Source organism: Arachis stenosperma, chromosome 1 (assembly GCF_014773155.1).
Source record: "Arachis stenosperma cultivar V10309 chromosome 1, arast.V10309.gnm1.PFL2, whole genome shotgun sequence".
Classification (NCBI taxonomy): Eukaryota; Viridiplantae; Streptophyta; class Magnoliopsida; order Fabales; family Fabaceae; genus Arachis; species Arachis stenosperma.
The window spans coordinates 33,813,840-33,830,495 of record NC_080377.1 but is presented as its reverse complement, the minus strand read 5'-3'; the positions used below and the strand labels follow the sequence as shown (position 1 = coordinate 33,830,495).

Genomic DNA, 16,656 nt, shown 5'->3' with positions numbered 1-16,656 from the left:
GGTTTGTAAGAAAAAACTAATGAGAGGTAAACAGCAGTGATTTAAACTAGGAGAAAAAGCCATAAAATGTCTCAGATTTGCTTTGTACATCTTGTTATTTTGTGTCATGATCCTGTGGGAATTTTCTTGCAAGTTGGATTAGCACTTCACTGTTGAAAGCTAGATTGAGGTCTAGTCAAATTCGGATTGGGTTAGAATTTGGATTTGTCCCAGATAGGATTGGGTAGATTCTAGGGAAGCATTGGTGTTTGTAATCTTGAAAAAGAGATAGTGAAATTCCATCATAGTTGTGATGGAGACTGGATGTAAGCTACATTGCACTAAGTAGCTGAACCAGGATACATCTGGTGTTCTTCTTTCTTCTCTACTTCGTTTCTATTTCTGTTACTCGGGAGACAAAATGAAAATGTCTCTCAACTCATCACGAGATAAAAGTAAAAATATCTCCTGAGTTTCTTTGAAAAACCAAAAGTACTATTCGGCAGAAAAAGAAGCTAAGATTCAACATCCTTCTCTTATCCACTGATAACCATCAATGATACATAACAATAGAGTATAAATTATACATTTTTGTCATTAATATACCGAACTTCTTTAATTTTTTATTTAAATAACTTTACTTTTAACTTTAATATAAATTTTAAGTTTATCCGTACATAATTATGCAATCATTTTTTAATCACATCAAAGTAAATTACTCTTAATCACATTACTTTCATTATAAGTAAATTTTTTTTATTTTACTCTCAAACACATTTACTCATCATGGAATAATTATAAAATGACTAGTAGATAAACTTTCGAGGAAAAAAAAAGGCATCGTATGTATACAATAAAGTATAAATTATATATTTTTGTTTCTAATATACCAAACTTCTTTGATGCTTCATTTAATTAAATTTTATTTTTAATTTTAAAATAAATTTTAATTTTATTCTTCAATAATATTAATTTTTTATGGTAAATAATTATTCATTTATTTCTCTAATCACATCTAAGTAAATTATTCTTAATTATATTATTTTTGTAAGACCCAAAACCTTTGAAAAGTCTTTTTATGAGTAAGTCTCAAATCATATAGTTGTTTATAGCCTTAATTTCAGAAATTATTTTTATTAAAGATAATTAAGGCAAGTTTTGATTTATTGGATTTGAGATAAGTTATGATTTTTATCCAATTTCACAATTGTTGGATTATTTTCTATATTCAAATTTATAAAGTTGGTAGTTATGAAATAATAAGGATTTTATAAGATTTGGATTAGATAAGTAATATTTTAAATATTATTACTGCTATTTTGGAAAAATGGATAAATTAAGTATATTATTTCTAATTTTTGGATTTGGGCATTTTATTGAAAATAATTTGTGAAATTGATGAGCAAATAGTATTTTCTATGTACAAATAGTGTTGGATTTAATTTTGGTTTTCAATTACTATATTATTTCCAATTTTATGTGAAATTACCATAATGCCCTTAACCCTAATTTTTAAAATGAAACCCTTCCCTAACTTAACCCCTTCAGCCGCTGAGTTCTCCTTCTCCTTCACAAGTTCAACACACACAGTTTCCTTTGTTATTCCTGAAAGAAAGAAACGAACGAAAACACAAGAAAGAAAGGGCTAGGAAGAAACGGGGGGGAAACAGAGGGAGGCAGGGGAGGAAGAGAGGCATGGCTAGCAACGGTGGGCATTGCCGTCGCCGCCGAGTTGCCAGCTGCCGCCGCCATGGCACACCGAAGGAAGAACGGGAGTGAGGGAGCTTAGTCGCGGGAAGAGGAGGCGCGGGTCTGACTCGTCCCCGCAGATCCGCCCGTCCCGACCCGTCGCCGTCGCGAGGAGGAGAAGTCCCTGTCGCCGTTCTGTGTGGCCGCGCCATCATTGTTGTTCTCGGAGATCCACGACCAGAGGGTGCCCGCGCGGGGGTGGAGGACGTTGCTGCTGTCGCCGCTGTTAGAGCCACCGCCAGCTGCGTCACCACCGCGCCTTGCCTCGCCGCCGTTGACCTCTCCATAATCCACTGCCGCCGGAGCTCATGCCATCGCCGATTGAGCACCACGAAGAACAGCGCCGCGTGAATCAGAGAAAGGAGATGCCTTTCTGCCTCTGCTCCTGGGTTTTGGATTCTGACCAGGCACCACTACTGCTGTGGAGTTAGTGTTGCTCTGGTCTTGTCCTGACTCCATTTGGAATCGCTGCTGTTGGGTAAGCCTTACCCTGTTCTCGATTCTCTCTTGTTCCATCAATTCGTTTCTACCTAGAAGCATTGTTGTTGACACTAGTTGTATTAAATAAAATGGTTATAGTGAGTTGCATTGCCACTGCCCTTACCGGAGGTAGTTGCTGGCTGCATTTGGAGATTTCTATTGCAACTTGCGTTTGTTCTGGAGCTGTTTCATCGGTTGCTGGAACTACTAACGAAGCAGGCTGAGTCACGGCGATTCTGGCTGCCAAGGGCGGTTCTGTGGCTGTTGGAACCACCGTTGAGGCTTCTGTCCTTTGGTTCAAACGGTATTCTTTAGTTACAATATGTATCTCTGTATTGAAACCTTCCCCGTTCATATCCCGATATGTGTTTTAAGGCTTTCGCAATAATAATGTTTTCTAGGATTAAGTTATCGGAGCCACATGTTGCGCGTAAGGGCTTATATTTGCTGCTGCGAAAGTGAACAAAGATGTGATGCAAGCTGCCGGTAACCTTGGGTTGATAGAGGTTTCCGGTGGCGCGTTTGGGTTATGGTTGGCGTTTTGAGGTAGGGGCGCTTTCCAAAAACTATATTTTATATATCGGAATTATTACATATGGGTACTGATGTGAGATAATGTATTTGGTGATTGTATAAGCCTTATGTGATGTTGATTATCCTGGATGAATGTAATTATATGTTTGAATGGATTATTATTTGGTTATGATGAACGAATTGTTGTGTGGTTTTGTGAAACATAATGCCGTCCAAGTTGATTCTTTAAAGATTTGAAATATGAGTTTAATCCGTTGAGGATTGGTTTAAATTGAGTCAATTATTTTGATGATGTGAAAGATAGAATACTCTTGAAATTCAGCCTGGGTTGCTTTAATTAATTTTGGTTTTGATAAATGATTTATTGCTGAACCGATTCTTTAAAGCTGTGGAGATGAGTTAAATTGATTAATATTGAGTTGATTTTGAAATGGTATCCTTGAGGTACGCCACTGAGGCGATTGTTGGATTTAGCTTGCTTTAAATTGATTTCTGATTTTGAGCTGTTGAAAAGGAATGAGAAATGGTTTAGTTGGGACCCGAACCGGGTGGCAAAAGTCCAAGTTTTAGGGGAGGTGCTGCCGAAATTTCTACAAAACTCCTACACTTGTTTGTAAAGTTATTTAAAGAGGGTTGGATTTGAGAAATTGTATTATTTGATTTATTAAGAGAATATTTATGTTTTCAAGCTTAATTTATTTACTGAACTTTATGCGTTGAGTTCGGCTTATTTAGAAATGAACTATTTATACAGTTTGAATCACTGAAGGAAAGAATGACGCCCTAATATTGATTTCAATATAAAAAGGAGCTTTTAGTGATTTTAAAGGAATGTAGACTTTTGATTGATTAATCAAGGTTGAGGCATTTTGGAAGAGTTAGAAAAATGGGTTCTAAAAAGAAACCTGAAAGTGGTTTGATTCAAATGAACCGGTTCCGTTTCAAATGAGTTGATTTTTGGACCGGGTTGGAACTTGTGATTTTGTATGGCCGGTTTTATAGTAGATTCAGTTTTATTTACTTGAACCGAGAAATCTATGATTTTAAGAGTTTCAATGAATTTTAAGGAATTGATATAGGTTGACCTTCCCTAAAGACTTGGGACTCTGCCGAGAAACTTTTGTTATAAAATCCCATTGTTGGATGGGTGATTTTGAATGCTTTGAAATAAATCCTTAACTTGTCATGGTTTTGGAAGTTTTGGAAAGAGAATGCCGAGAGTGGCTCTGTTTTAAAAAAGGGAACTCACTTTGAGTAAATTTGGCTTATGAGCCTGAGATGATTTGAGAAACGAGATTTCTAAAGCCAAGGCTGAAAAGAGTTGAAACTTGATTTCAAAGTGAAATGAATAGAGAAAATGATTTATGGCTTAAATGCCAATTTCATGAATTTGATGATTTTGAATGTGGAAGTGCTGTTTTGTTGAGAGCCGGATTGGCTGTGTATGTTTATACATATTGATTGGTTCTGGATTGAACCGTGAGCCGGAATGGCTGTGTATGATATGAATATTAGCTGGTTCTGGAATGAACCGTGAGCCGGATGGCTGAGATGGATGGTGATCCATGGATAAGATTGAATGCATGTTTATGCTGAATCATTGATAAATGTGAATGTTGTACTTCCACTATCTGAGATACGGGTTTCCCTGGGTAGTAGCAGTGGCTAGCCACCATGTGCTCCAGGTTGAGACTTGATACTCTGTTGACCCTATGTCGTAAGTGTGGCCGGGCACTGTGAAAGTCCCGGATGAGCTCGCCCCCGAAATATTCACCAGTGAGGGTGATGGATATGGATCATGTTTATGATCAAGTTTATGATGAGTATAACTCGAGTTGGGGATGCGCGACAGAGGGACAGTCCAATGGTTAGCTACCAGGACTTGTCGGGTTGGCTCTATAACCGACAGATGATATCATCAGCCACTAGGGACAGGCATGCATCATATGCATCTATGTGACATTGTTTGGGTATGCATATTGTACTTGGTTTGCCTATGTGATTAACTGCTAATTGTTCTACTTGCAATAACTGTTTGTTTGTGTTTGCATCTTCCTACTTGTGTTTGCTTCTGGAACTATGTTGGATTGTGGTGGATTGGTTGTGGTTGGATTGTTTGGGCCTAGGGCCGTGGTTGAATGAGATGGACCGATGGTTGATTTCGGTTTTGTGGTTCTGGTTTGGAATAAGATATGAAAGGTTATTTTGGTTCAGTATAGATAAACCTTTTTGGAATGCTTTGATGTTTTGAGAATTGAACGGTTCCTCTTTCAGAAAAGATTTCTGACTTTACTTTTATTGTAAACTGTTGTTTTTGAAAAGAGGCATAAGATGGTTAATAATCACTGGTACGGTTTATCTTCATGTATCCTATTACAGTAATTCCCAAAAACCCTCTACTGAGAACCCTTTCGAGGATGATGTTCTCACCTCCTACATTTTTCCCCTTTCAGGATTTGGGCGCAGAAGTTATGAAGAGTTTAATTATTTGTTATTGAGATGCTCTGTATTGCTTTAGATTATTATTTTTGTACCCTCGCCTTTATCTTGATATATTTTGTAAGAGGGATAGGGATTGTATTAGTTAATGTTTGTAGTATTAATTATATATATATATATGTATGTATGTATATACATGGATGTACTCTTTACGAGTTTATTATAAGTTGTATGATACCTATGGATGTACGTTATCGAATGGAGTATCTTGGGAACGATATTGTGGTAAAAAATTTTAAACAGTCCCATATTTTAGTATTAAATAGTATAAGTGTCGTCGTAATGTCCGAGCTATCAGAGTTGCGCAGCCGGAAGCGTGAGCTTTGGTAGTTAGGGTGTTACAATTTTTATTCTAAATAAATTTATTTTTTAAAATTTTACTCTTAATCTATTATTTTCATTCTAAATAAATTTATTTTTTATTGAGAATAAAATAAAAAAATAAATTGAATAATTTTTTATCGTAAAAAAATTGATTTTATTAAAAAATTAAATTAAAATTTAAAAGTTAAAACAAAGTTTAATTAAAGTAAATATTTTTTATATATTAGAGACGAAAAAGTATAATTTATACTTTATTAGATATATACCATGCTCTTTTTTTTTCTAAAAATTTATCTACTAATTATCCTACAAGTATGAGTAAAAATCTTAAATTTGTAATGCAATTCACCCTATTAAAATTCATTTTCATTATACTTGATTTGGTAATTCTTCAAAAAGTAATGTATCATTTTTGTCCCCAATATTTTCATCATATATAAGTCCCTAATGTTTCAAAATGGTCTCAATATTGTTCTACTATCAACTCTATTAATAGGTCACTAATTGCAGGATAACATTAACACAACTTTAAAACGTTAGAGACTTAAATAAGACGATTTAAACGTTAAGACTTACCCCAAATATTGGGGACAAAAACGATATTTTAATCTATTCTATTTCATCTTATTTCATCTTATATATATTTTTCCCCCGAGTCCCACTACACATACAGGCTTTTTTGTTAACAAAGTCCCATCAAGTTGCCACAAATCCAACAAAAATTATTCACATAACTTGTGCGTGCATCATGCACTTCTTCTTCTTCACGTATTTCTTCCTCATCGTCGTTCTTTTATTGCTGCGGTTGTTGATGTGTTTTCTTTTATGTCTTCCCCTCCTATTCTTTTTGGTGGTTATTGCAGTATTTTTTATTTCTTTTTTTTTTGTTTAATTTTTTCTTTTTTTTCTTGTCAATGTAATGATGAAGAAGAAGCAGAGGGAGAAGAGTTTTAAATTTTACAGAATTGATCAGAAATAAAAAATACCAAAAAATTTTAACAGTGACACAGAAAATTTTTTAATTTTGACACCAAAATTTCTTAACCATGACACTATTTCTTGTTAAGAAAGTCAAATAAGAAGAATACGAAAATGTGCAAGAAGAAGAAGAATGATGATGATGAAGAGAAGGAGGATGATGAGTTTTGAATTATACAAAATTTATTAGAAAAAGCACCAAAAATTTTTTAACCGCGACACAAAAAGTTTCTTAATTTTGACACTGAAACTTTTTAATCATGATACAAAAAAATTTTTAACCAAATTTACTTATTATTGAACTAATTGAGTGGCATTGAACTCGAGAGATCTAGTTATTCATGTGTTATTTATAATAAATTGATATAGTTTTCAACTCTAAAACATATTTGAATGTATTTTGTTGGTTGAATGAGTTAAGATTTTAGATATATTGTTTTTTAAAGATTTCTTATATTATTTATAAAAAATTTCGGTATTATTTGCAATAGATTTCTTGTGTTATTATATAACAAAAATATTTTAAATTGTTTTTGTTATTGTTAAACTAATAGTGTGATATTCTACTAACAAAAAAAAAGAACAAGATAGTGATAATAATGATAGTGATAATTTAGGAAGAGGGTGAGAAAAAAAAGAAAAGAAATCAAATGTAAATAAAAGAGGAAGAAAGAGAAAAAAAAAAGAAGAGAAAAAAAAATTATGGGGTGTTGGAAGAAGAGATGGTGATGATGATAATGAAGATAAAGGAGAAAGAGGAAGAAGAAGAATAAAAATGAAAAAAAGAACATAAACTAAAATAAAAATATAATGTGTATATTAATTTGTCTTAGTTGAATTTGATAAAAACAAAATTAATTGTCTAATATTTATGTTTGTTCTTACAATTTAGTGTATGTTTAGTTTAATGTTTCATCTAACAAATATTAGTTTTATTTTTTGAATGGCATTCATTTTTGTTTGGTCTTTTTTTTTTTCATCAACGTTCAGCATCCTCTAGATGTGCCTTTTTCAAAAAGCAACTTTAGCTTCAACATTCAATTAAAAATACGGTAGAAAATTTACAATAGATTAATTTATTTTCTACCAACCATACCTTTTTTTTTATACCCTTTTCTCTCTCTAAAAAGAGCATTTCCATAAAATCTCATGTACAAAAAAGATTGACTTTAAAATTACAAGACTTGTTCATTTAACAATAACAATTTGTAAGTGAATACCTTTTTTCTTCATAATTTTTTTTATTACCTGTCAATCTAAATAGATTTTTTTATTGGTATAAATTCAATCTTTTTTTATAATAATAAAAATAGATATTTTATCAGAAATAATTTTTATTTGTTACTTATAAGTTACAATTGTTTTTAAAAATAAATAAATTAGATTGTGTTGCTGATGTTCTTGAATTTTTTATTTTTTTTAGATTATAATTTTTTTAATTTACACAAAATTAGAACGATAAGTAACAATGATTCTCAAAAACAAAATGCTATATAGGATATGAAAACTACTAGGCATTTTAATTTACACATTATTTTATATACATATTTGAACTACTACAATACACAACACAATTATTTTCCTAATTACCTTATCATATATGCTAATTTGCACAACAAATAATGTCATATTTATTTTACATTTTCTCATAGTTACATATATTTAAATTTTTTGTTTTTTAGATCATATAATAATGTTTACATTTTTAAAATTTATAATTAATAATATTTATCTTTTGCATAAATAATATAAAAAATGATATAAATTATGTCGTTTTTAATAATTGGTTTAATTATTTTGTCTATTCTTATAGAATAAGGACTTAGTTACAAAGTCTATAGAGATCTAATTAAAAAAATATATATAAAAATTTAATTAAAAATTTAGTAAAATTATAAAGACTCACAGTATAATTAAATCTTAATAATCTTACATTCTAATGTAATTTTAGTCAATATAATCCAAACATGATTTATTTTTTCAAAAACATATTTGACAAAAAAAATATCCAAACACAAATTATATTGATACCAATATAATTTTTATCGAAATTAATTTTATAAAAATACATGTATATTAACATCCATTTACAAAGATTAATCCAAACACAGTTAAATTTTGTGGACCTCAAGAGCGTAGAAAATCGGTGGCTTTCTGTTTTAGTTTTATCTCGAGTCCCATATCAAGCAAAAAAACAATAATCTGAGAATGGGCTTATCAAGTTAAGTCTGCGAAGTTGGGCTATTGAGACGAGCCTGCTTTGCGTGATGTGATCTGACGTAACATCTAAGACTGCAAATACCCCTGACCAAAAAAAAAAGGACTGCAAATACCAAAAAAAAACATCTAAGAGTGCACGTCTGCATCCTCCATCGAAGTTCGTTCACGTGCTGCTTTGGGTTGCCGGAGCCACCGAGAGAGAGAGAGAGAGAGAGATGATCGACCATTAGAAGAAGAAGATATTAACTATTACAGGGAGAAGAAAATGGATCGGCATAATATTGTAGAAGATTCAAACCCTAACGTTAAAAAGGTTGAAGTTGTCCTCAAGACTATTGGTCCCGCTCGCCCCTCTCGCCTTCTCGTTCCATCTTCCATCAAGGTACAACAGTCTTCTCACTCCAATTTCAAATTTCCAGGGTTTTTTTCTTGTAACGTTTGTTGTCAGTTACGCATGATTGTAGGGAGAATTGTACTTTTTGTTTTCATGATTGTGCGTGATCTGTGAAATTCCGAGGATTATGACTATAGACATGCACAATACACAAGTGGTTTAAGTTAATTTGGAAAAAATTAAAAAAAAAATTGATGTTCGTTTGAAGTAGGACTTAGGAAGTGGCTGCTATATGATATGGTATGATACGAGATGGCTCCTTTGGTGTTTAATCTTAATTTTCAAAATTTTCCCTATCTTTTTTGCTGGGGCATTGTGAACTAAACATAGAAGAGTAATCACATGTCTAGTGGGCTACAACAGTAATAGTGTAGATGGCCAAAAAAAAAAAACTTGGCGGATGAACACTAACAGGCATTAATACTTAATAGTTACTTAGTTAGGGACATGGTTAGTTGAAGTGGCAGCATATATTCTAGAATTCAGAATGTGTGTGTGAAAATATGAATTCTCCACCAGAAATTATAGCTGAAGAAAATGATATCAAAGTGCGTTTGTGGCACTGGCACCATGATCAAAAGTTGTGCCAATTGCTTTGCAATCTTGCTCGAGTTCCTGACTACAGAGAAAAGCCTTTGGCCGAGTTCATTCAATAGCCAGCGAATTCTGGAGCTTTCGGGATTAAGATATCCTACAGTTTTACTGTAAATCCCTAAATTGTTTTGCTAAACTGTTTCGTTGGGGAAGAAAATTCAGATGAAGTTTATTTGGACATGGCTTTCTTTCAGGAAGAATAATGAGAGTTTCATACTTTTATTTGTTTTTCTTTTTTAAGCAATTAGCGTGAACGTCATTCCTTTAAGTATTGATGTGATTACTATTTATGTTTCTTCTATATCAAGTACAGGTGCGTGATTTGAGACAATTAATCGCCAGCAATGATAATTTACCAACTGAGAACTTGCGTCTTATTCTACGTGGAAATGCATTATGTGATGTGAAAAATGAAAATGATGTACAAGTACAACTCAATGATGGAGGTATGATTATAGAGTTAGTTTTGTTTTCAATGGATGGATTGCACTATCTTTTTTTTTTTTCTCCTTCTTCTGAGAATATCCTATCACATTCCCCCATCAATATTACAGCACTTCCACTCTTGTAACCAGTATTTCGTTTGTGATTAATTTAGTGAAGAAATCACCTATGTTCCATGTAAAGCATCAGTTTACCATTGGTTTAAATTGTGCTCTCCGTAACTTAATTCCACGTAACTTAATTCCATGGTTAATAAAATTCAAAATACGTTCTGATCTTGGGATCATAGTGTTTTTCTCTTATTTTGTTATGCATTGATGGTTAATTTTCTTACAGAGGTGTGATTTGTTGGCAATTCGTTTATGTTAGATTGCCTAATTGTTGCTGTCAAACCAAAGCCACCAGTGAAGGATGGATTTGACAATGAAGATGATGATGATGATCTGGTAAAATCAATTTAGTAATATGTAATAAAGAATATCGACATGGTACTTAATTTTAATTTTTACTTGATTTCAACTTATGCAGAAATTTCGTCTTCCACGTTCATCAAGTCGGTGGAAGAAGAGGCTATACTCATTTCTACATGATAACTTGAAGCTTCCAGGCAATAAGCTACATAAATCATATTCATTTAAAAGTGTAGTCATTCATTTTATTTTTTCTTTGATAATTTATCATGAGTATCCAATAATGGAAGGGACTAGGGAATATTTTTGTGTAGTGCAAAGATCCTCAGGTCACAGTTTCAAACCAAACTCTATAAATCACATTCAGATCATCATTCTGCTATTCTATAAATCTCTTCCTACAAGCTTATTTTCTGGTTATTTGGGTCCGCTATTGATAAAATCATTTGAATAATCTGTGAGTTATATCAATCTGGCTCTTAAAGCACCTGCAGTCTTCTTTTTTTTTTTTTTTGGTTCTCTTTTAAGAATACTGGTATGCATAATCTGTTTGCATAGGTACAGAGTTTATGTAAATTCAAAACAAATACTCTGTTGGTAAATATATGCATTAGTGAAGGAATTATATTATCTCTTGTAGAGAATAATATTAGTTTATTGTAACAATGGTAATGAGCTACATGATACCCTTTGAGATTGAATTATCTTGTAAATATCCTCACACTGCTTTAACAGATATTATCCTGATGGTAATCTTCAACCTGACTCTGAAGGCATGGATGATCATAATTATGTGGTTTATCCTTGCACCTGTTGCCCATAGATGGGATCTTGGACCTTTGTATGTAAGTACACTCTGTATTCTGAAGTATATGATTGAGTGATTGAGACTTAGTAAACGTTTTTTTGGTGGTTAACCGGGGTTGATACCCAGGAACTTTGTATACTGAACTATATGATTGAATGCACAATATTACTGTAAGTTTATTTTGAAGTTGGACTTTTCTTTGTCTACTAAAGTCAAGTCAGCTGACACCCAGGGCAACCCATTTGAATTTTCTTGAATCTGATTGATTTTCTCTTGAAAGAATTTATGAGAGAAATAATTATTATTATTATTCAGCTCTAATAATGAGTAGTCGTGTAAAGTTCTCTGGAAAAAGTTCGGTCCTCTTAAATCATATGGTTAGACATTCAATTTCGTATATTGAGAATGGTAACCTAGACCATGGAGATGAGCCATGAACAAGATCTAAGGACTAAGGATGTACAAATTAAAATAATGTCTTAATGGGTGACCTGTTAATGCTTTCCAGTGATTGTATGTGATGCAATTTCTATTATTTGTTTGTCCCAATTTTCTTGCAGATACTTGCAACTGGCTTTTGTCTCATTCTCTTCAATCTTGGAAAGCGGCAAGCTGGTGACATCAGGTATAACCAACAGACATTAATTGTTGTCTACTACAATCTTATGATTCAACTGCTGCACATGGTGAAAGTTAAATCTGTAAATTCAAATAAAACTGATGCATGTCAGAGACTTCATTATTATCTAGAAGCAGCAAAACGAAATGAGATCAGAAGAAAGGTTTGGAGGGAAGGGTTAATATATTATAATTCTGGATAAAAAAATTGAACTAAGTAATTTTATGATATATAACTGGAATTGTGAATCATTTTTTAATTTCTTTTTTCTTCTACATATTAATGTTTAAAGATGAATTAATGATTTGATGAGGCTTAGTTATTGTTGGTCTTTTTTTTAAAAAAAAAAATCATGTGGAGATCATAGTTTTATCTGAAAAAATTATTTGTTGTATTAACCTCTCAAATTGCCACCACGAGAAGGATGTTATACGTTTAGTATTCCTGTTTATTTATTTCTAAACATGATAATAGCACTGCATTTTCCTCAAAGAGAAAACCAAAAAGGAGTATTTTGACTAATAAGCTATAGGTGTGGTGTTGTTCTCTCTCTTTATATGCTTACAAATTTAATAATTTCATGTTTATTTATAGGAAACATTTTGAACCTAACTACACACTCTTAATTTAACCGATTATCAATATATTGGATGTCAAATTTACTTGGAAATTGTGTGGTCTTCTAAATATTTTCATTTCTACAACAAATGCAGTGCATATTCTATCTTCAATGAAGACTTTAGAGAGCTTCCAGGGACGCTTAATGCAGATCGGCTTGATAGAGATATAAGAGCTGGACAGTTTTGACGCCCCTCTTTGAAACTTCTTCCAAATCCAAAACACTGATGATGTCATGTGACATATAAATGTATATCTATCTACACAATCCCAAGGAGGTTTTGACTTTTGACTATAGCCAAAGAGTTAGCAAATACGGTACCTGTTTTTAGCTGTTTTGTAGGTGAAGTACCATGAAGATGACAAAGTTTTCTGTGTAGTTTTGACCCTTTTTCGGGTTCTTCCTAGTATATCACCGTACCATGTATTGATATGTGCTTAAAAATTAATATTTAACTATTGCAAAATGATTTTTAAAAGAGAAAATTTTGAGAGCCAACATTGAACAACTAACATCGCAGCCAATATTCAATATAAGGAAAAAATGTAACTCTTAAAAACAAGAATATTCGAAATCTAAACTCAATAAAACTTTATCTTTAGTAGATTTCATATTGGGTTTTTATACTAGATTTGTTTGACAACTTGTTATAATATTAGTTAAAATTTATGATTATAGTGTTGATTTTTTAATATTAATCTTTTTAAATATTCAATTTTTTGTACTGTGCCCATTCCAACTCCAATCTAATATTTAAGCATTTCTTTTCCACCCTTGAATCTTTCAAGATATCCATTAAACATCACTTTTGGATGTTCACTTTTGGTATCAACATAAAATTGGTCAATAGGATGGATAATTTGGTCTTGAAGTTTCTTGAATTCGAGGTTTGAAAATGAACAAAACTTGGTGAGAAGACTTAATACCCTTTTAAATATCAAGAGGTAACTATTGTTTCTAGTCCCAAGGGTTTTGCTTTGCCAGTTTAAGTCTTTCATTTACACTTTCGGTGCCTTGCTATGTGAAAGCATATGACATAAGGCGCATAGGATTCAAAAGTTGACAGCGGTATTTGAATATTCCAAATCATCAATTTTTATTTATTTATTTGTTTATTGGTATAAACCAAAGTCATGTCACCGAATAATAATGCATTACTGCATCACTTGATTCAATGCGTTTCACTTCCCAAACTATAAAAAGCTAAACAACACGTAGTGGACTTCTGTTTGCAAAAGACTTATTATACCTTTTATATCGTTTACTGAACAGTTATTAATGTATTAGTTTCAGGTTCCTTTTTAAAGCTACGTGATATAAGCACAGATCGTCATCTTGTTTGCTTTCAACTGCCACCTTGGTTTTAATAAAAAACTTTTGAGAGTACATTGTGTAAGTAATTTTACATGTGTATTCAATTATATAATGTTATATCAGTAAAAGTAATTATTTTTTATATTAATTGCACAAATTATCATAAAAAAATTGATGTAATTGCACAATTATATAAAATATTTTACACTGTTAATGTATTAAAATTAAACTCAAATAATTTAAATAAATAAATTACTCAATTATTTAAATCACAGATTAAATAAATTATGAATTGAAATTATTTAATTATAACTTTAAAAAAAAACTTACATTTCGGTTCTATTTGCTTTCTATGTAATCCGTTATTGGGCAGAGCACTATAGATTAGTCATATAATATAATTTTTTTAGAAAATTGTAATTGAGTAAGTTTAATATGCAATTTATTTATTTAAATAATTTACCCAACTTTTGATGTATTTAATATTGTTTAATTGTACTATTCCAATTCACAATTTGTCATTTGTTGATGTTGTTAAATACAAATATTTCAACAAAGACCATGATACGATATTATTAGGACAGATGGGGTTGGAGTAGGGATTGACAAAAGAAATTTTCGTACCATATCTAGTTTGGTTTGTTTTAGTTTGAAATGAAAGAAATATGGTGTGAATAATGAGTATGACTTATGATTATTTAAAAATATAAATGTGGAAGTTGGTGCATTGCGGATGGCCAATGAGGTGAAAGTTGGAGCCTCAATCCGTGACGGCACGTAACTTGGTATTGGGTTGGGAAGTCAACCATGTGATTGTGATGTACCATACCCTTCAAATCCTTTCCCTCTTTCTTTATATCATTTTGCTACTCCATTTTAAAAGATACTATTGGTTAACGGGCTCAATCATTTATATATCTTTTGCTATAAATTTGTAATAGTTATTCTTAATTTAAGACTAAAATGTGTTGTCAAATTCGTCAGAAATTTAGTTTATCTAATCTTATAGCAACTTTAATAAAGTGTTTTTAAAATTTACATTAAAATTGATAGATAAAACAACACCGATTCCACTTTAAAAAAACGATCTTTTTTTGATAAAAAAAAAACTAATAAAATATTATCATTTATATGATTATTTTGATAAAAAATAAAAATAATATAAATTTTAAATCAAATTGAGACTAAATATTAGTGACAAATGGTTCTATAAATATTGAGATGATATTTTGTAAATTCAAAATAAAATTAAAATAAAACCAAGTATTTAAGTTGTTTTTAAGTTTTTTACCACAAGCTAATCGAAAAATTTTTTATAATTTTTTACAATATCTCTTAATTCAATAGGTGAATGACTAATTTACTGTGGATCTAAATTAAATTACTATATATACAAAGTGAATAAGTGAATGAGTGAGTTGATCATTTGATGAGTTTTGTATGTTAAAAAAATCCTATTTAATAGTCATTAGATGCACTAAGGAGACAGCATACACGTTCACCTACTCAATTCCCAAAACATAAATGTGCAACATTTTGGTTGTCTGAAATACATACCTTTGCTTCAAAGTTCCAACTTAAACCACTACTTTAAAATTTGAATGGGTTTGGCTAACCCCTTTTAATTTTCTCTGTATATATTGGTTGGTTGAATATGCTTAGAAATTCGATCAACAACGTCTTTTTTCATGTTAGCTTGACTAGGGATTGTCAAATTAACGGTGTTCGCACACTCACACTCACTTCATACAACTTGCAATCAATTTAGCAACGGATTATTCAAACCAATTTTTTAGTTGCTCTACTTATTTATTAGTACTTATTTTGTTATGAAATCACGATCTATTTTAAAAAAATAATTAAAAAAATATTGGAGTAATTAAGAAAATTATAAAATATTTTGTAAAGTTATTTTCATTCGTTTTCACTTTTTTCATGTTATTAGTAATAAAATTGAAAAAAAAAGTTATGTTGCACACATTTTTTAAAGTAATTATGTGAGAACTAATTGAGAATAATAACACATTATAAATTGTATTATGGATGTTTCTTATGCTCATTTCGCATTTAAATGTGATATATAAGTGGATATCCAACTCATATATCTTCATTTTATAGTATTTTTATGCACATTCAAGGTATGACATTAAAATATACATATTGGAATGTGAGTATTTGTGTGTTAGAAAGGCAAATAATTCTTTTATTAATAAAATGACAAATAAATTTAGCAAAAAGACTATATTTTGAACATAAGAAGTACTCAAATATAACAACTAGATTTATTTTCTCCTTACTAAGTTTTATACTAATAATACTAACAATTTTATTGAGAAAATCCTACCTATCCAAATAAATAACGCGAAGAACTTTTGGTATAAATGCACGCAGAAGAAAAATATAGACTATAGAGAGAGAGGCCGAAGAGCGTAAGAAACAGAGAAAAAGGGACCAACAGATGAACAGAAATGAACTCGTAATGGGAAATAGTGGACCCACCTTTAAAGTGTTTCTGTCAAAGGTCGTTGACCAACAAATCTATGTCCTATCCCCATTCCCTATTTCTATTTTCTCCCCACACACAGTCGCAGAACTTGAAACAAAATTTTGGGAAATTAAATAAAAAATAATTATTAAAATAATTTTGATATGAATCCATTTAAGATAAATTTGTCTAATCTCATCTCTCTG

At 31.3% G+C, this 16,656-nt stretch overlaps 1 protein-coding gene and 1 long non-coding RNA gene across 2 annotated transcripts; both read left to right on the top strand.

Annotated features, from left to right (window-relative positions):
- The first annotated feature begins 1,534 nt into the window (after window positions 1–1,534).
- On the top strand, window positions 1,535–5,547 carry LOC130946747 (uncharacterized). The gene is made up of 4 exons (XR_009072353.1): window positions 1,535–2,206; window positions 2,308–2,512; window positions 2,610–2,754; window positions 5,196–5,547. It is a non-coding gene; the product is annotated as an uncharacterized LOC130946747 (long non-coding RNA).
- Window positions 5,548–8,876: 3,329 nt separating this feature from the next.
- On the top strand, window positions 8,877–13,137 carry LOC130980954 (uncharacterized). Its single transcript, XM_057904611.1, has 7 exons — window positions 8,877–9,145; window positions 10,065–10,197; window positions 10,565–10,641; window positions 10,724–10,802; window positions 11,341–11,450; window positions 11,974–12,038; window positions 12,746–13,137. The coding sequence occupies exons 1-7, from the start codon at window positions 9,029–9,031 to the stop codon at window positions 12,837–12,839; spliced, it is 675 nt and encodes a 224-aa protein (XP_057760594.1). The 5' UTR covers window positions 8,877–9,028; the 3' UTR covers window positions 12,840–13,137.
- Window positions 13,138–16,656: the final 3,519 nt, after the last annotated feature.

What these genes read in the sequence shown, in the direction of transcription:
- LOC130980954 (XM_057904611.1), top strand. Translation starts at nt 9,029, where the DNA reads ATGGATCGGCATAATATTGTAGAAGATTCAAACCCTAACGTTAAAAAG. An exon ending in TGATAACTTGAAGCTTCCAG is followed by an intron (nt 10,803 to 11,340) that starts GCAATAAGCTAC and finishes CTGCTTTAACAG; the next exon opens with ATATTATCCTGATGGTAATC. An exon ending in GGGATCTTGGACCTTTGTAT is followed by an intron (nt 11,451 to 11,973) that starts GTAAGTACACTC and finishes ATTTTCTTGCAG; the next exon opens with ATACTTGCAACTGGCTTTTG.